Here is a 21,039-nt window from a genome sequence, read left to right as displayed (position 1 = left end):
CGATGTCATTTTCGGGTATCACTGACCGAAAAAAAATCCGACTGGCAAGCTTTCGTATATCCGCGTGACTTGATATCCCGTCACGTCAAATGTCATCTGCTCTTCAGCTACATTATACATACATACATGCATTTATATATATGCATACGTGTATACATATACATATATGCAGAGAGAGAGACTTTTTCATGTTAAGGTAACGTACCAAGATCCGTCAGAAGTCTATTAAAATTCGCGCACCGATTGTTCTTCTTCGGATCTTAACGCTGCTCTTCGTCACAATTCGAGCGATCGCGACTGATAACTTAATCATATTGACTTCCGCAGCCTCGACACATGTCCAATGTTGCGAGAGTCGCCCAGTCTTCCCTTAAATCTTTCCTTCACCAATTTTTTACACCAAGTAGAAAGAATTTTTTCCACCCGGTGAAAAAAATAAATAAAACCGTTAACCCTTTGGATACATTTGACGAGTGAGACTCGTCATCTGCTTACTTGGGCATAAAATGTATTACTTTTACATATTAATCCATATAGCGACAAATTAAATCCGTCCCATGGGCATAAAAATCTTCAAATAATTCAGTACTCAAAGGGTTAATAATATTAAAAAAAGGTAAAACATAAAGAAGAATGGGCCGCCCTCACGCATAACATCATAAAACATCTAACTTTATATCACGATTAAAAAAAAAAAATTGTAAAGAAAATCGAGAGCTTATCTCACTCAAATTAAAGACAAATGTATACATACATACATATATATATATATATATATTTTATATATGTATATATTAGTTATATATATATAAGTATATATAAGTATGGTAAAAAATAAGAAGACTAAAAGGATCCGTTGTGACAGATATGCGCAAGATATTTTGTAACAATAATTCGCTCACATAACTACACACACATGATCGCAAGATTCGACAAAGAACACGCGCGCGTAACGATTGAACGGTTAGAACGCGAGAAGAGGGGGATTCGGTAATCATTTCGAACTATTTGAGTGGCAATCGCTTATACGAGTTTATTGGTTTGACGTTTACAAAAATAAAAAAAGAAACGAATCAGTCTTTCCAAGTTTAAAACAAAACAAAAAAGTCAAATGTCACAATCACGGAGGCGAAGATACGCGAAGGATTAGAAACGCGACGAAGATATCGTGTGTATAATGTGACAGGCTATCTACCGTTCGTGTGTCTCAAGCGACGGTCGCTTTTAATCGAAAGACACGGAGAGACGGACGAGGTATGAATGAGAGAAGATAATAGATTGTTCAAGGTGTATGTACAATACGGAGGTTTGACGCGTAAATCGCGTATACCTCGCTTAAGGGAGGGGAGAGATTGGGAGGGTTTCTCTGTTGCCGCTTGCGGGGTATAACAGCGAAGGACGAGCGTTCATCGATCGTGCAAAATTGGACGATGATTTCTCCTCGCAGGCGATAAACATGCGAGATCTGTCTCGCCGATCTGTCTCAGATTCTCTCTCGCGCGAGCGGAGCGGCCGAAGCGCTTCGTCAGACGGTTAAACGATAAAAAAAATCTCGACATCGCAGGCGTTGTTAAGTGAAAAAAATTGCGACAAAGCATCGAAGACTCGACACATATTACTCGTCTCTTTCTCTTTCGAGATAGAGAAAAAGAGAGAGAGAGAGAAAGATCGGCGAAATCGGTCGCGAGATTATATCCACGCACTCCACTTTCGAGAACCACCAACTCCTGTCGTCTCGATTCTTTCACCACTCTGGGAACACAATAAATGCCTCCGTCGAATCTCGAACTTTTGCACGACTCGGGATCAAACTTCCGCGTCTCACGTATCGCGTATCTCTAACGTTAAACCGATAATAGCGTTAAAAATTCTTTCAATGGCGAAAGAATCAAAGTTGCCTGAGTATTAATAAATCGCGAGGAATACGACGGCGTACTCCTCCTCGCTCTTATACTCTCCGCTCTTATACCCCTTAAAATGCAATATGCATTCCCGTCGGAACGAAGAACGCGAAGTTTCGCCCTACCTTCTGACATCGCGTTTCTCTTACTTGATTTCCTCCTTTAAGCGCAACAGAGTATATGACTCTTCGCGTGGTTTTCGTCAAGTCGCGCACGACGAAGGACGCGAATATACTACCCAGCGTACTAGACTGTGATAATCTAAAGGGTGCCTCGAAGCGTGGATCACTAAATCGATCGATCGACCTCTACCAATTTCGCGGTAAATTTTGTACATTCCCATTGTGCCTTCTCATCATCGTCACCTTCTTTTTCACGCGCAAGCGATCTACCTTACCTCTCACGTTTCCTCGCAACACCCGGGAAAAAATGATCACATATGAATTTCGTCTATATATGTTTATACGTAATCATATATAATTATATATCCTGCGTCGAAAAAAAATACCGTTATACAAATGTAATCGAAGTAAATGCCTGCGTTTATGGCCGTCCACGATGTAAACACTTAATTCAATCAAAATACTTTCTTCTGCTTTTCATTCAACGGTATTTTTATTTCGCGGACACGTATAATTCCATATGATTATATACGATCTTCTTGCCCCGGGCACGCGCTAAATTACGGTTATATCCATCGTATCTGCTTCCTGGAACAGCGGCTACGAAATTTACGGCGCGCATTTGCCGCGCATTTCGCACACTTCTCGTCTAATAAAGCTACCGATCATCCGTGCTTCCTCGCAACATACCGACGGGGTGTGGGAGATTTAGATTGCCTTTACGTTCAAGAGGCAAACCTTCGAAACGTGACCGATCTGTCGGAACACATCGGGCTGAGCCGGACGTTCTACCGGGAAAGTCCGTTGATGCTATTTACGAAGTTACTTTCAATCGCGACCCTCGCGATGACCGTTTCCCCCGTTAAGATACAATTGAGACTCGATTCCTCCTTCACCCAGAGGGAATACCGTTATTACTTTTTTCAGCCGTGAGAAGCGAAGAGAACGTCAGGTTTCCAAAGTTTGCCGCTTGCCTCTAAATCGGTTGACTTACCTCACGCGCGAAATCAGACGATACACAGCGAAAGTCTCGGCGAGTTTACCAATAGGAAGCGCTTTTCAAGGGATCCGCGCAAGGACCTGTGTAGGAAAAGGCGGCGGTGTATCGCAGTACACGAATAAGAGGTCTCGAAAGGGAGAGGATGGGTCGGTCGGATGCGACCGTGAAACCGCGCACGTTTGAGAGCGAAAACGAAAAGCGGAGGCAGAGAGGCCTCTCTCGTGGGTGAACGGCGAAAATGCAAGTTTGCGAGAGGCTTCGCGTCCGGGAAAATTCCGCCGGAGAGCCGGGTTTACTGCAACCCCCCCTCGCCCCGGTTACTTCCGCGAGCGGGCTTCACGATGATGCGCGCCCTGCCACGTACTTCCTTTTCCTCTCTTTCCGCCTCGTTTTTGCCTCCTTCTCTCGGGTTCGTTTGTTTTTCTTTTGTTTCTTTTCGAGAACACTTTAGCCGGAGACCGCGCGTTGCGCCTCCGGTACGATTTACAATCTAGTACGCCGGAAGAATATCTAGACGGCCGAGTCCTTGCCGACAAAGCCGGTCTTGGAGACGGACCTCTTGCCGTCAAAGGTGATGGAGGTCTCCCGACGCAGTCCGGAATCGATGATCGGCGTAATCTTCTTCTCCTCTTTCAGCGGCTCCTTCTCGTCTCTGAAAAAAGCACCAAGACCAACATTTGTCGGACGACCGTGGATTTCCGCCGCGGCTTAATTTCTAATATCGGGCAAAAAACAAAAAGGAGAAGGAAAGAAAAAAAAAAAGAAAAAGAGAACAGGGCATGTTCATATGCGGCGCGTGGTGCGACATCGAATATACACGTCAGGCATGCTACGTCACTCGCAAATGTCACGTTCGCAAAAGTAAAAGGTGTACGACGCAGAGTGAAAGGCTCCGGGGGAGGAAGAAGGAGGGGGGGGAGGCGAAACAATGCGTCTCTATGCGCGGTGTGCGTTACTCCCGATAAATCCTGAAGAATCCGCGCTTATCGCGCGGTGGAGAGTCGCTTCGTCGCCGTTCCAAGGTAACGGCGCTCGACTTTCCCGTGCGTGTAACAAAGTACAAGTATGCGAAATAAAGGGAATAACGGCTCTGTCGATATCCAATCTAATAGAATATTAACTCTTTGTTGCGCACACTTTTCTTGAATTCAACGCATTTTGCTCAATTTTAATACCAGGCTTTGTTTTTTACTACTGTTTGAAGGACTTATTCCTTTTAATCGCATCAACCCGTCTGTGGCGTAAAATCTTTAACTGCCCTTTAATACACTATTACAAATATGCAAGAAGATCCCAGGATGATACAAGTTTTTACTCTTTCTCTCTCTCTCTCTCTCCCTCCGCCTGTTTTTCTTGGTGTTCCTGGCTAATCCAGGCGTGCGAATTACAAACATGCGACTAATTGTACACTACCTTCTTCATACCGCGAGCGGACCTTTCTCGCTCCTAAAGACGTCTTACTTCCGTCGATTGAATTTTTTACGTGCACTTTGTACAGAATATGCGCGCGCGCGCGCGTCCCCGACGACGGCGGAACTTGTGTAATGACTTGAACAATAGCGGAGTAAATTCCGTAAACGTTTGGAGATACGGGGGAATCGTTGAGCGGAATAGCGGCATTCGCCCATATTTTTCTCATTCTTAGGAACGAGAGATTCGCTGGAACGTTTAATCCGCTTAAAATTCGCAGAGAACGTTTTACGAGGGGAAATCAAAGCGAAAGAGACCTTTACGTCGAGACGACCAGAGAAGAGGATGAGAAAATATATAACGAGATAGAGTGCGGAAATTTTCTCTCGTGTGTAAGAAACGGACCAGGAAGTCAACTCATAAAATATCCTCCTTGCGAACGACCGTTTTCATGAATTACGTCTGTTTTCGTCGCGGCTCCGTAGCGCGACCAAAAAATCGATCTCCCGCGCTACTTTCTTCTCTGCCGCTCACAACATATGTCAAAAACTTTACTTTTATCGGCTTACACCACTATTCCGTCCGTAAGTTGTTACACCGAGTCGTCGTGGGTGTTTACACGCCGGCTGTGCTGTTTGTGCTCGGTAAAGCACAAAGGCGGCAGGCCGAGCGAGAAGACCCGCGATGCTCGTTGTAACATCGGGCTGGTGATGAAAGATGAAAACGGACTAGAGAGAGAGAGAGAGAAAGAGCTACGGATGAAGTGAGCGTTACTCGTAGTGTATCGTGCATGCGGCATGGCCAAAGCTCAGGCGAAGTGCCGGCGATCGCTACGTCGCGCGTAATTCACAGGATCGACAGGACTAACTGAGTGCTGCGTGTCCGCTCGGAGGTGACTCTCCCGTTGGCAAAAACTTCCGGTTGCGCACGGTGATATTTACGCGCTGAAAAGGGAACTTTGGTAATGAGTGCTAAAGTTTGGCGAACATTTGCCGGCCATATGTTTTCACTACTGCAACCAAGTAATTTAGTTCTGTATATTGTATATACGGGCATCCCCTTGACTACTTTCAATTACTCGTAAACTGTTTGTTACATGAAAAAATGTTTCAAACAAAAATTGCATGATATCAAGAGGGATGCGCAATATGATAATTAGTTTTTTGCTATTTTGTTTTTTATCGAGATATGTGAAGGTCACTGGGAGATTATTAAGTAGAATGTATAATATTTGAAATTTTTGAGAGTTCAACGCTGAATAAAAAATTATTAAAGTATGGAAATCTGTGATTACTGAGATATTCTAAGGATGAAACTTCCGTGAACGAAGAATCCATACGCAACACTTGCCCGACTGTCAAGTAAAATAACGGCAAATTAATTATTATACTAGTAGTTTCGTATTTTGCATATTTAGTATACGAAATTAAATTCTTTGATCGCAATAATCAAATATCTGGTCGGCAAATATTTACAAAATTTTAGTACTTATTACCAAATCCTTTTTTTCGTGCGGGGACTCACCAATTTACCGCCCGCAGCGATCTTGATTCACTCGCCAAATAGCGAGCGAAGTCTAATTTTACGCGCAATCAAATGTTTCAATTTCAATAAATAATAAAATTAATGGATGCACAAATGGTAATAAAAATAAAATAAAATAATTTCGCGGCAACCAAATTGCTAGATTCAATCAATTTTCCTCTTTTTTTTTTCAATCCCGATCGTGTTTCTCTTCCTTCATGAATAGATCTTCCATTTACGCACTTTCATATTTCGCATGAAAAACGTGATAGACAAAACACGGTCCATTTTAGGCTACAGTTTGGTTAGCCGCTGTGGCTATCCACAACCAACTCCCCGACAGGTATATCTACAAAAAAGAGAGGAAAAAAGTGAAAAAACAAAACTGTTTCATGAAGCTGTCATGAGTGGACGCGTAGCCCTGGTGCAACGCAAGAACGTTAAAAAAAAAGGGAAATTGCAATATTAAAAGAGTGGCTCACGGCGTAGTGAATGTATCCAACGAATCGAACATGTTTTCTCTCATGCTCATCGAGTTCCCTTTGATGCGTATCGGAGTTTCCCCTACGAGATAGTTCATCCCCGAACGCCATTGAGCGGCCTCGATAGTTGGACACCACCGTCGCATCAGGAATCAGGCGGGAAGGAAAGAGAGAAAGAGGGAGAAAGAGAGGTAAGAAAGGACGAAACGAAGGAAGAGAGCATAAAAGAGCGTCGAGAGAAGGAAGTAAGGAAGAAAGAGAAACGGAAAGAATTGTCATGCAAAGTGGAAAGCCGTGTCGGAGCCCCTTCGTGAGGGGCCATGCTTCTTACTGATTCGCTTATACATCGTTTTCTCTCTTACATGGCGGTGTGTTTGACCAATCTAATGGTATTTTTTCCACTACCCGACTCGTGGTTGGCCGTGACTCCGGCGACATTGGCCATTTTTTGGTCGCAATAAGGCAATGGAAACCGCCAACCGTAAAGACTATCGGTAAAGAAAAAAAAAGAGAGAAATACGAGAGGGGTCAACAAGTGTCTTTTTTTTTTGCCTAGCGGCGGGCTACTCTGTGACGCGCAACAATCGCGGCCATCATCGCGATCCACCGTCCGTTTTCCATCGTGAGAACGCGAAAACAGTCGCTTCCGCTCCCGACGCTCGGGCTTGCAGAATCGCGCGAAGTAATTCAGAGTACGCGGCGAGAGTCCGACTCTGTGTGAACACGGACTAAATGGAATTGCATTATATCAGCGAACTCTCTCTCTCGACTCGGTCTTAAGAGGGTGTTCGTAAGAAAGAAACGTTTCGTACGTGTGCAAAGTCCGATGGCATGATAAAGTAGCGCTAGAGTTGCCAAAGCACAATGTAGAGTACATATGTAAGAGTATAAACGAGATGCGTTAGACTGTGGAATATCAAAAGAGTATCTCGTAATACACATATGTGTGTCGCGTTTGTGTGTGTATGTGTGTGAGAGTATGTATGCGTATGAGATACCATCACTGCGAGTCTCGTATAATTCGGGCTGACTCACCTGCCGAGCTTCGCGTCGTCCTCGTCGATTGGCTTCCGCCGAGATCGTTCGCACACGTAAAATATAACTCCTGTAAACACGCACAGGAAATAAATATTATATGTTACACAAAAATTATTATATTGACGCGACTGGCCGTCAAAATCGCACAGGACATTTAACGATGTATTGCCCATTAGTGCCGTGTTTTCAGTAGCTCATCAAGACGGCTACTTGTAAATTTAACATTTATCAAGAAAAATTATATCCCCATTACATTGAATCACTGCCTAAATAATAAATGTTCATTTGAAACGAAGTTGTGGTAGATATATACAGGATGTTTCAGATCAACATGGACAAATTTAGTAAGGGCGTAGAGTGGATTGATGTGAACGAAAAAGTCCCCTACCATTTTGCAAACAACAGGCAAAATGTTGAATTATTAATTGCTAAAAATGGCCAGGTGTAGAAACTTCTTTAATTAATAACGCAAAATTTTGCACGTTGCTTGCAAAATGGCACAGAACTTTATTGTTCATGTCAATCATTTTACGCCCTCATGAAGTTGTCCACGTTGATCTGCAACACTTAGTACATAGAATATTACAAATATGAAAATCTTATCTTTTGTTTTTCACATTAATGATATATTTATGCATTAGTTGATCTAATAGAGATTCACAGATAATAGAAAGAGATAAGGTGTTTAAATATGTGCGTATGTACATATACGAGTATTTCGAATATTACTATAAATAATGAACTTTACATCGCTGTATTTTCAAAACAAAGTGATAAATAATTCTGAAATTCGTGTATATCTGCATATTAGTCTTTAATATCATAGTATTTGTTCACTAAAATCTTTTTTATAGTTTAGAAGATATTAAAATTAGAAATTAAAAATAGCACGCTAATTTCTCGAGGAACATGTATGAAAAAGATCAACTTCAGTTACAAATATCTCACAGCTCCTGAATGGTCAATCTTTTTCTAATTGCACGAGCAACAAGTTAGATAATATTTCGGTATATACGCAGCGCAAGTTTCATCGAATTCTTATCACACTCATTTCAACCTCCTTTAAAGTGAAACAACTTTTGACCTAGGCTCTGAATTACTGCCAAACCTTTCGTGTCGCTTTCAGATGCAATATAGATCAATTCGTAATTTTTTCCTAACTTTTTCACTATTTTGACTTATGGCCAATACATCCTTAAATTTCGACACGGTTTTTTTACATAACGCGCGCAAACGTACTTCGAACGTCAGATTTGATATTTCTCACGTTCGAAGTAAATTTCTTACCTCTGAATATAACATCAGTGCGATACAATGAAATGCTCACGATTGATAACGCGTGATCAACTAGCGAGAAGGTCTCGAGGCTGGACCTTAATTAACGGGAGAACCTCCGGCTAACAGTAACGCGAATTGCGTTCTGCTATTTTCCGTTACGCCGCACGAAGAGAATTGTCAACGTTCTATTCGCGCATTGATTCAATGCGATGATTTAACGCCGGCTTACCTGTCTTGTGCGCGCAGCAGCAGATGACGTCGATGATGAGAATGATGACAAATAGTATCGCGATGACAATGCCGATTATGGCTGCGCTCGATATCAACGGACCCTGATGTTGCACCACGGTGTTCTCACCTTGAAAGAGGATCAAAGCGAATCGTTCTTTAATCACGTACAGAGCACACGAGTATATATATATATATGTATGTCGCAGTCCGTTAGTGCAAAAGCGATACCGAACGATGTCTGGTGATGGTTAACGCAGTTGTTACGCGCGTTCGACAGAGAGAGAGAGTACCGCGATGAAACGCGCCGTGGAAGCGGTTGCAGGAGAGTGAGACGATGTGACATGCTTGGTGGAAAAAACGCACTTTTTTCTTTGCGAGAAACAACGTTGAGAAACAGAGACTTTTGCGCTGTGCACAGAGGAGATCGTGAAATCCGTCGAACTCGGGACACATCGAGAGGTCATCGGTCAATTCTCGGTGCGATGGTTTCTTTCTTTTCTCTTCTTTTGTAATTTGCAAATTTCACGACGTCGTCCTCGAAAGAAATCTACAGTAGCCTCGGCAGCCTTTTCCCGCTGAAAGGTGGTCGATCAATTTGGGGTAAAGCGTCGAAATGCGAAAATGTACATGTCACTCGTGCGAACTCGCATGAGATTTAAATGCATCGTCGGTCAAGAACTGAAATGATCTCGCGCTGACGCTGCTACAACCGAAATAATGACTTCTCGCGTCCGCGGCGTCGCATCACCAAACACGTTCCACGAACAATCATATTTTAGTCTCCTGAAAAGAAACAAGATCTCGGCGGGGTTTGTGTAAGGGGATGCGGCAAAAATCCGTCTTTATCAAAGGAGGAAACCAAAAACCAGAAGGCAACAACGGCAAGACATACAAAGTGGTGATTGCCGGTTAAGGGAGACACAGAGCGAACAGTGTACGAGTAACGTGTGTGTACGTGCGCGTGTGTGTCTGTGTGTCTGTATATATATACGCGCGTGTGTACGTGTATATGTGTTAATGGTTAACGTCGGTTAATGGATCGCGGTAATTAGCGCACTGCACAGCTTAGAAGCGAATAGAACTCTCGTCTCGTAAAACGCAACACGAGCCGTGCTAAAAAGCTCAAGGATGGAGCGAGGGAGGGGAGGAAAAAGCTCATTCACTACCTCCCACACGCGATGTTAGTCTCTACGCGTCACTAGTCTAAAAGTGCTACCTCCACACAAAAAGCTCCTCCGCAGTGTGAGTGCCTCGCATTTAGTTCTATTTCACTTACTCGCTGTCTCGCTCGCGCAACTCTCGCTCTTTCTCTTTCTCACCTTCCAACTTGCATTCTCTCTCTCTTTCTCTCTCCGTCTCACTCGGCAATTCTCAACAGAGCTCTCAACTACGTTAATTAGCGGCATTTTGCATTTGCTTGTACTTTGGAGGATATTTACCGTTTTCGGCGGCGCGCGTCGCTTCCCGTGGTTATTTATTATAAAATTACAAAGTAAAGAGGCGGTTGTGTGTATGAGACAAGCGAAAAAATAAACAAGATCGCCGAAAAAGAAACCATCTCAAATTGCAGACGCGCGACGGAAAGGACTCTATTTTATTTTCGGCCAGATTCTCGGCTAAAACAATTACATCGTCCGGATACTCGCGCCCTCCGCAAACAAGACGCCGTTCTCGCCGTTCAGTTTCCAAGTTCGAGAGATCGACTACCGACCGGAGACAATTTGAAGGTGGCTTCTCCGCTGGCTCTCGGGACTCTCGTCCGTCCGTATTCGTTTTCATTTTTCTCCTTAGACACTCACATATATTTTTACGTCATTCCGTTATATTTACAATGTTGCGTAGCTGTGCTTCGCACAGGAAAGAACGAGAACTATTTGATTTATCCTCCTCATAAATACGAACATAGTAGGCACCTAGGCTAGTACATATCCTTAGACGTATGTAAATGTTTATCTCTATCTATCTCTCTCTATGTATATATATTCTTTATATATATATACGTTTTTTGTACATATATATGTGTTCGTGTATATTGTATATAAGTGTTTCGTGTGTATGTGTGTGTGTGTGTACGTATGAACGTATACCCTTCGGAAGTTACGAGCGGAGTCGACGGTGGCACCGTAATAAAAACGAAACAAAGAAAAAAAGAGCGAAAAAAGGAAGAAAAATAGAGAGGAACGATGGGACCGCCGCGCACAACCATCAAACGTCTCGTAAAACCGTCGGAGCGGATCGAACGTTGAAATTCGATTTCGCATTCCGATTTATTTTCAGTCCGTACGCCGTGACGACGTGGCTAAAACGATCCCGGGTCGGCGCGATGACTCCTTAATACCGACGCGGTTGATTTATCCGTCCTCTGTTAGCCTTCGCTGAACTTCACACTCTCACACACACACACACACACACACACCGTGGCGTGCGACAGCACGAAATGATAAAACAACGGCGGAATAGTCGCGAGAGCCGCTGCTTTTTAATTTAGAGCGCCTCGCGATCTCCGCTGTTCTCGTTGCGAGACGGACAACGACGGGGCGATTCGCTGGAAATTAAAGGCGCGACGATGCGGGAGATCGCTCGGGGACAATTTTCAACGTCTTCCTCGACGACACAGCGGGGTAGTTGTTAAAACAGCGCCGCGGTCTCGCCGGGAAATCGCACAGGAAGCGCGCGTACTCATCGGAAATAGATCGCGAGTATCGCGATCTTTAAGTTCGCCTCCCTCTTCCTTCTCCTCCTCCCCCTGCTCCCCCGGCGTTCATCCTCTCGACGCGTGTTCCTCTCCGACGCGGCTATTTATAAGCCACGTAGGCGCCGTGGTAGTTTCGAAACGAGAGGTTCCACGAACGGACTCGCATTCGCGAGGCGAAACCTATTCGTTCCTCGGCTTCTGTTTCCTCGTTTCTATCTCCGCGCGGAAGTCACGCGGGTACTCGTGGATGGACTCGGTGCATCAGCCAGCGCAAACACGGAGCTTCTCTCTCTCTCTCTCTCTCTCTCTCGATCCATTTGTACGCGCTCGGGGAGATTATCTCCGTAACGAGAAACACTCCAGCTGCTGCTGCTGCTGTTGCTGAGAAATTTCTTGCTCGAACTGGGCGCGTCGAGATTGTGCGCGAAGAGATACTCGACGTGTATTATTTCGGCATTTCTCGAGGGACGCTTCGGGAAACGCGGGAATTGTTGACGTACCCCGTTGAAAATGATAGGCGCAACGTGAAGCGGCAGAAGAAGATGGGGAAAAATGCGTTTCAGCAAATTGGAATACTAACTAAGCGCATCGAAATCGACCGAGGTGGAGAATTTGGAAGTGCCAATAACCGATGGATTCGAACCGCGTTTCTCTGTTGCAGCGCGATGTTATATCAATAGATGACATATCGAATTCCCGACAACTACGATCAATAATAAGCAAGAATCGATTTCGGCTTAATCAGCCCTGCGATTGAAACGTGACCTTATTTTAAATAAAGCAATTCGACCGCCGTGGAATAATAGATGAGACGCCGTACTATAAATTTTAATAACGATTAAACCTTTAATTACCGTGGGTCTTTCGAAATTTATCATTACGCCTGCAAGTTAATTCAACGTCTTCTTATAAAATTCACGAATCGTCCGTAAGAATAGTAGAATGATCCCGATTGCTCTCTTCTTTCTTCTTCGAGTTGAAACACGAAAAGAGTTTAGCGTCAGATCCACCTTCTACCGGTATCCATTATGTTAACCCTTTGAGTACTGAATTATTTGAAGATTTTTATGCCCATGGGACGGATTTAATTTGTCGCTATATGGATTAATATGTAAAAGTAATACATTTTATGCTCAAGTAAGCAGATGACGAGTCTCACTCGTCAAATGTACCCAAAGGGTTAATTACTACTTGCACTGAGAGAAAAAAGAAATTTGGCAATTGTAACTGTAATCGAATTGTAATTGATTCGTGATTAATTCGTAAACGAATTATAGTCAAAAGAACTTCCTAGTTAGTGCTATAACATCAGTGATAACAACTTTACGTACTCGTTGCTATTCGCTATTTTCGCGGATTAAAATCACAAGAAGGATATAAAAGGCCGAATAAAACAACCGGAATTTCTCTCAGTGCGGTTTACCTCGCTCCGTTCCGCGGTGTCATACGACATTCCGCGAATGCTGCTAATGTCGAGGCGCTCGAAGACGGCGGAACGGCGGGAAAACGATATCGTAATCTGATATGGCACTCGGGGATTGGATAAAACCGACGGCGCTGAATCAATTTGCAGACCTAATGCATCCCCCATTTGCACGCGCGCACAGTCCGAATTGCCTCGGCCCGACGACACACGTTATTCCTTCTCCCGAGACGAATCCCGGATAATCGTATAACCGCTCGACAAAGCGACTCGATCGGAATAATCCCGCATTCCCCGCTAATTGATTTCCCCTCGGCTCCGCGTCTCGTCCTCGAGATGATGGCGCGCGCTTGGCGATCCTCCGACGTTCGGTCGTCGAAAGCGAGCAAACAATGAGTCCGTCGGTGAATCGAGGATTCGCACGCTCGCAGTTGTTTATCCGGCGGGCAGTTTGCGCGCGGGGATCGATCTTCTCAAACGGGCGAAACAAAGCCGCCTTGATTTCCCCGCAGAGACAATCCCGCGCGCGCAAGAATCGAGGATCGATTGATCCTGCGCGAGGAGGGCTCGCCCTCTCTGGTTTGAGGCTCTCCGCAAACACGCTCCTCCCTCGCCTCCTCACCGCCTCTCCTCCGCGGGAGAGGGAAACGAGCTGTGCACGCTCGCGTAATTAGTTCGCGCGAAACGCGCCACCCTCGAACAGTCCTGCATAAAGAGACGTCCTGAGAGACTCTCGCGTCTAACCGTTTAATGCAGCCGTCCGCTCTTGAATTATTGTACATCCTTGCGGCGGGGAAGACGATGACGACGCGCGGGGACACCTCCTCGCGAATCTCTGCCCCACGATTCGGCTAATCTTGACCGAGCTGTGAATAATACCGCAAACCGAACGGGGAGTTTGCTGGGCGAGCACACACGCGGTTGATGAAGAGGAACGTCAATCGCCACGGACGCGAGATAGAAACCGGCCGAGTCGATGCATGCGTGCGATAAAAAAGGGAAAGAGAGGGGGGGGGGACGATTCTTCCCTCCTGCCCAATTTCGCGCTTCGCTTCGGGGATTGACGGAAGTCTATTTAGACCCGTGCGCGGCGGAATTGCGCCGAGTCTGGCCGGCAAAGTGAAATAACGGAAGACGCAGTCTCTCTTGGCTGTGACGCGACGGCCGTACCCGAATCGATACTCCCAACCGGACTCTCTGTTCATCGCAATCCCGGCGCGGATCCTTTTATCGGCACAAAGTGCGAAAATTGGAGGGATTTCGTTCGGCCAGTTACAGTCGTTCCCGACGCGTCGGGTTGCAGTCGAGACTGGCGATTTCCGGCGGAAAAGAGGAAAACTCGCCGAGGAAGATTCACGAGGATAGGAAACCATTTTGGTGGCCGGCGTTTCGCTTTGTCTTCCTCTCTTTGTCTCTCTCTCTCTCTCTCTCTCTGTTTCTCAAACGTTTTCCTTCTGTCTTTGCGGCTGCTGGCACGCCGACATTGTCTTATCGGTTTAAAGCCCGCCGCTCGTCCCCGCGGTCTCGTCTTCCGACGTGCGCCGACTTTAAGCGTCTCCTAAGAACGCCTTTATCTGCACGCTCGCGAACGCGCCGGCTACGCTCGGTCCGCGGCGGTTCCCGAAGTTACGCCGTGGAGTTTATTGTCGCCGGAAGTAAGAGCGCGTTTGAGCGCGTAAAAATCGCCGTTCTCCGATCTTTTACGACGGCGGTGGCCCGACGGTGAAGCTCCAGAGCTCGTCGCCCGTCACGGGCTATCCGCGATATCTCACGATGACGTCTGGTTAGAGCCTTCTCGGACGATCACCGTGTAATCGCGACTTTCGTGTTAGGTTATTGTTATCGACACCTCGGCGCACCGATACCTCTCGATATCGGACCGACCGATATCCTATTACTCAAAAGTGAAAGCGCGGAACGGAAGGAAGAACGGCTTCGGAACGAATCGACCAATCGACGAGTAAATTGGGCGAATTAAAATGCAAAATGGCATAAAATGGTATTTGCTTGCCGGGTGCAATTTTAATGAAAAGGTTCCGCGTCGATTAAACGCGATCTATCCGGCGCTCTTCTCTCCTCTCATCGGCATACAGGATGCTATTTGGTTGCTCCGAATTCCGAGATATTGGAATGCAGTATTCCGATGGCAGAGCGTTGCGAGTCCGATGAAATTTCGGCGCTCGCGAGATTTGCGAGAGGCGACGCGCCGATTCCGACAGAAGTTTCGTCGTCCGATTTCGACGTCGAAAAGCGCTTTCTCGATTAGCGCGGATCGGATTCATTCGCGCGCTGTATGTTTCGGCTGTGCACAGCGAAGCCAATCTCACTTCTACCGTGTCAAACTGCAATTACGGATTCTTCGGGCGAATGTGAAATCAATTTTTTATTACCAGAAATTTGGTTACAGCGACTTTTCAATTCCCGACATTAAACATCGGGCCCGCGGAATGAAATTTCCGCCCGAAACCGGAATTCGCTTGGAAATAATTGAGAAAATAAAATTCGCCCGTCGACGCGAGTTACACCGCGAAATGACGGATTTCTCCCCCCCCTCCTCCAACATGGGCTTCCCCCGATTTCGTAAACAAGCGTTTCTAATTCGCGGCGATTTTGTCGACGTCACGGGCCGGCATAATTAACGCGCTCCCGTCGGGGGATTCGTAATTGCTGCTAAAAATTCCGTCGGTAGACGCAATCTGGCACGGTAAACGCGAGACGCTGCGAACGTAGTACGTCGAAAATTTCGCGGAGAGGTCGCGAGTTCTCCGCGTTCTCGCCACCGGAACGGACGACGTCGTTCACGGACGTGGAATGGGAACATCGCCGGCGAAACGTCGGCGTTGCTCGTCGATTGAGAAGGAAAAAAAAATAGAAAAAAAAAAACAAAGGAGTAGTAATGATAACAAAGCGCATGCCATGCGTTGTGGACTAATATCTAAGGAACCCAGGCATTGCGAGAACGGACGTAAAAAGGACGTAAAAAAGATCTGGGTCGAAGACCTCGTCACATCGATCGATCGCCGGTGGTGTTTCCTCCGCGCGCGCGAGCCTCGGCCGAGGCGATCAATGCGCGTGTTTGCGAGCGTGTGCACGTGCACAGGCACTTGAGGTAAAAGACCGCCCGTTCCGGACACGACCAGGCCTTCGAGATCCGCGAACCGCGCTCCTTTTGTAGTCTCTTATCCGGGAATCGAAAGCGTATTATTTCGAGCGCGGGCTCAATTTTCGACGCGAAAAATACGGGAAACGTGTGTAATTTACACTCACAGCCGTTTCGCGCCTTTCCATTGTCCATTGGTACGGATGGCTGTGTGTGACGAAGATATTCGGAACGTTAGGCGATCGTGGAAAATTCAGCGAGCTCTTCCGGTGACGAAATTAATAACGGATATCGCCCCCCCCCCTCTCCCTCTCTCTCTCTCTCTCTCTCGGCGATTTAGCGATGATAATTATCGCGAATTTAAGGCATTTTTTTCGCGATTTCATTATTGGCAAAATCCCTACATTCTCCGATACGCGTATCAGTACTTCGTATTCGCGATATTTAATATAACGAATCGCCTAAGGATTTTCCAATTATCCCCGGTGTTCTAGATTACCGTCACGATTATTTTCCGGCGTCGAAAATTGAGCCCGTCGGGAAAACTGGACAGTCGCTCTCGATTTCCGCGCTCGTCGCTCGAGATTAGCGTGATTAATCATGACAGTGGTCACTAGTGACAATTACGGCGACGGCGGTGGTGGTTGGCGGCTACGGTCGGCAGCGGCGGTTGTACATGGTTATATGTATAAGAACTACAGCGATAACGAATTTATAATTTATACGGTAAAACTGTAATCGGTAGAATCGCAATGATCGCAACACACATATCATGCGCACACTAAACACGTATTTCCAGAACTAGTCAAGCGAAACTAATGTGCGACTGAATAAATTCCCACAAAAACAAAAGTAAGAATTTAAAACAAGAAGAAAAAAACGAGAAAAGGATAATCAAAACAGATCAATGGCAAGAGGGGAGAGAGAAATTATATGCAATCGCAATCGAAATCAACTCAGCTAAGAAAGTAAACTAAAATGCCTGGTTCTGTCGGTTGTTCGAGCTCGTCGTATTCTCTCGTCCGTGCGAATTCTCTCTCTTTCTCTCTCGGAATTTGTCTCGTGACGTAATCCCGGAACCCGACTAAAGGGATAAGTATTGTATAATCCTGTCCCAAGAGGGATAAACGTTTACAATGAGATTGCTACTCCACATAAATAATTCGGTGGAACTTTATAAAAGAGGGCAATGTTACCAATTGTTATCTATTTTCCGAATGAAACCACCTCTATCAGATCATGCAGTAACGTAGAAAAGAAAAACGATATTCAACTCCAGATCTTGAAGTATAAGATATTTCATTTTTCTACCGCATAATAAAAAAAAAAAAATAATAATAAAAATATAAAGTACACATGTTACATAAGATATAACAATTTACGCCGCGTCGTATTCTAGCGTGTGAAAATACGAGGAAAGAATCTCAGGAATAGAGTGATTTCGTCACCGTATTATCCCGGCGTCTCGTCATAGTTGCGTCTGTGTTCGCGTCGCGGTGGATAGAGCCGAGTTCTGGGACCGAGGATACCGCGTGCGTGACGCGACTTCGCGAGGAGTTTGCAGGAGCTCGTGTGAAATTCCCCCCTCGGAGAGAGAACATCGCACGGACGCGAGTCGGGCGTATCAGTGTCGACTTCGTGTACGAAGAAGGTAAACGTCCTACGTTGCCTCTTCGGGGCCTCGATAAAAACGGATTTTTCCATCGCAACATGGTTTGTCAATAGGAACCGTCAAATTGTTATTAATAATCGTGTATGCTTGTAACAACGTTTATTTCTTTCTCTGATAACGACAAATGGAGATTCACGAGTTATATACTAACCGGCGTCCAGCCGGTCGCTCTAATATCATTCTTCTCTCTCCCTTTTTATTACTCCGTACGATCGTCTCTTAAGACGCGTTTATCGACACTTTCTCTCGAGTAAAAATTAGAAAATCGTAAAAATCGTGAAAAAAGAGCACCGTTCTAAAAAGTACTTTTGACGCGTGGTCAATCGGCGAAACTCAATAAAACAATTCTAGTGCTCCGATCGTAAGTATATATACTCAACGAAGTACGATTATCACCGTTCGCATTTGCGCGCGATTCAGGACTCCGTGACATCTAAACACGCGGCGTTCGTCTTTTCTCTCTCTCTTTTCTCTGTCTTTTTTTCTCCTCTAATACCGTCCGTCTCTCTCTTTCTCCCTCTCTTTTTCTCTCTACATCGTCGCTGAACCTTGCGCGCGAATAGTTGGCAATTTAGGGCAGTAGCACTCTTATGGTCTGTACGTTATGGTCTCACACGCTCGTTAATATTTATACGCTCGGTGTACCGAGCGGATACAGCGGCGTTACGCGCGCAGTACGCATCGGCAACGAAAACTAGACGTCTATTCGATCGACGGATCGTTGATTTTCGCTCGAATCAACGTACATACGGGGGAAGCACACATTTCGTTTAGTCACCGCTATCGTGTGTCTTTCTAATACAAAAAACTCGTTACCGCAAGAATTTATCGACGCATCGTCGTGACTCGTTTATACTTAACTTCGCATGGAAAAACCGGACAGTCCGACTTGAATATTGAGACAGTCGTTAGTTAATTGTGTAACGCGATCCACCGAGACACGCGAGACTATCGGTGCGTACGTATATTTTATCGTATTGGCCACGTTAATTACTTTCTTTTCTCTTTCTTTTTTTTTTTGTTCTTTTTCCTGCAGCACGGTAGTGCGAGCAGCGTGATCCTTGGGTATAGTGCGGATGCGCGTCCGCCTCTTGCAAGGGTCACCAAAAGGTACAGCCTTAACTTAACACACGAAAGAAGAGTGGAAGGAAACGTACTAGTACGTCTACTAACAGTGAGCATTTAACAAACAAATAAGTATATAAATACACCTCGCTTCGCGGCCTGTCGCGCGCTCTTCTTCTTAAAGGACCCACTTAAATGCTATATCTCCTCTTGTTTAACTGCGGAATGTACCGGTGAACGTGTCGATTTGCTTCATCCGTTTTGTTCGTTCGTTGTCGATCGTTTACTACTAAATGGATACAAATGAACGACACAGTATGTATAAATGCCCCGCGATTTAACCTACGCCGTCGTGTCTCGCACGAGTTCCGAAACGCACGCACCTCGTCGACTCTCCGAGATTCTCATCCGGACAATTCGATTTCAGATTCGAACGAAACACGCGAGAGTTTCAGCAAATCGCGAAAGAATGTGTGCTATATTAGTGGAGCGTCTCTCTCTCTCTCTCTTTTTCTTTCATTCTTTCTCGTCCATCGTGGTGTCTCTCTTGTACTGTTGGCGAATTCGCCGCGCTTCCTATCGCGTTCACGACGGAGGGAAGATTAGCGCGAGGAGCAAATATCCCTGACGGCGACTCTAAATGGCTAGAGATAGGAGCAATACTGCTGTGGTAATAGCGGCCACGGCGATCTTGCTTGTATTACCAGCATCAGATATTACTGGATAGTCCTCTCTGTGTCCCGAAGACTCTGAATGATAAAAAGGCTCTGTGTAAAAAAAATCTGGCCCGATATCGTATCGTCGGGTTTTCGTCGCGTAAAGACACTCTAAACGCTCTACAAGCCCACCGAGACAGTCACCGGGTAACTTTTAGCTTTATAGTTGGTGTCTTGCGCAGGGTCAAGGGATCTGAGGACTTCTTTCAATCCTGCCGTCCTGATTAACGGCCCGAAAGGCGCTGGGGTTTCCGTTACTTTTCGAAAAATTGCTTTCCGCATTTTCCGCGAGCGCGCGTTAACGACAAGATTCGCCGAAAACGTAGAAGCTGCGTCTGGATGCTAACGATTTCAGCAGCGCTGCCATCCAGTCCACCGGAGCAAAGAAAGTGATATAGTGACTGCTTCTTGACAGGAAAGATGATAAAAAATGACCTTTCAGGCATCAAAATAGTGAGCAAATATGACATTTTTTGTCAAATTTTGAAAGTAACTAAGGCCATTCAAGCAAGCGAATAACATTTATTCTTACCTTCCCAGATTTATCATAACATGTAGTTCTTTTTATAGTACGATTTGAAAATTCATAAGGAAAGAGCATGAATGATACAATATAAATACGCTTTCGCAGCAGTTTGATTAAGATAGATGTAGCAAAAACATGTAGAATGCCCATATTTTACAAATTTGACGACAGTTCAGGAGAAAAGTGACTATAGTGACGCATTTTGGACGATGTGAATTTTTTAATGACTTATCAAGAGAAAGTGACAAAAGGTGATTCAAGCGACTGGATGGCAGCGCTGTAATTTCAGCGACATCGAAAAGCCGTTCAATTTTTGAATAGAATCCGACCCATATTCAAAAATGAAAACGCTGGTTACGAGTACACTTCTCAAGAAACCGATAATCAATAAGAATAGTAACTGATTCTTTATGATTTCGCACGCCACGCTTCTCGCAATTTTGCGAAATCGCCAATATATTCGTTACATGTTCATGAAGCACACCGAACCTATATAATCTTAAAAAAAAATTAAAAAAAAAAGGAAAGAAAGAAAAAAAGAAAAAAAGAAAAAAAAAAGAGAAACATATAGCAAGCAAAGTAACACCACTCAGGCCCTTCCGGTATTAACCAGATCGTTTGACCGTCGACCGAACCAATTGAAATTACAAAGAAAATCAATGAACCAAAGACATGTTTATAACAGATAGGCGAGGAAACGAAGGACCTCAAATAACCCTTTCCCCTCCTCCACGAATGAACAAAAACAGGGACGAACTGACAAACGATTTGAAGACCGCGAAGAGAAAAAAAATATTCGGTGCTGCAGCTTCGTGCACATATATATATATATATATATATATATATATATATATAT

The 21,039-nt window shown here is 45.0% G+C and overlaps 1 protein-coding gene across 7 annotated transcripts in view; it reads right to left on the bottom strand.

The window, feature by feature from the left end:
* Nucleotides 1-2,054: 2,054 nt before the first annotated feature.
* LOC106745934 (fasciclin-2) overlaps nucleotides 2,055-21,039 on the bottom strand; it is a 105,778-nt gene continuing 86,793 nt past the window's right edge. For 3 of the 7 annotated variants that reach the window (XM_014621971.1, XM_014621967.1, XM_014621968.1), the window contains 4 exons: nucleotides 8,985-9,113; nucleotides 7,475-7,544; nucleotides 6,802-6,927; nucleotides 2,055-3,675 (listed from right to left, as the gene is read on the bottom strand). In XM_014621971.1, the coding sequence (XP_014477457.1) occupies nucleotides 3,534-3,675; nucleotides 6,802-6,927; nucleotides 7,475-7,544; nucleotides 8,985-9,113 (467 nt within the window). In that variant the 3' untranslated portion in view covers nucleotides 2,055-3,533. Of the gene's footprint in view, nucleotides 3,676-6,801; nucleotides 6,928-7,474; nucleotides 7,545-8,984; nucleotides 9,114-14,501; nucleotides 19,691-21,039 lie in introns of those variants that run through there. The other 4 variants (XM_014621970.1, XM_014621973.1, XM_014621972.1 and 1 more) reach the window with 2 other exon arrangements.

Source organism: Dinoponera quadriceps, unplaced genomic scaffold, assembly GCF_001313825.1.
Source record: "Dinoponera quadriceps isolate SergipeBrazil2010 unplaced genomic scaffold, ASM131382v1 scaffold1872, whole genome shotgun sequence".
NCBI classification, from domain to species: domain Eukaryota; kingdom Metazoa; phylum Arthropoda; class Insecta; order Hymenoptera; family Formicidae; genus Dinoponera; species Dinoponera quadriceps.
The sequence above is the reverse complement of the archived record's forward strand: the minus strand, read 5'-3'. Positions and strand labels throughout refer to the sequence as shown.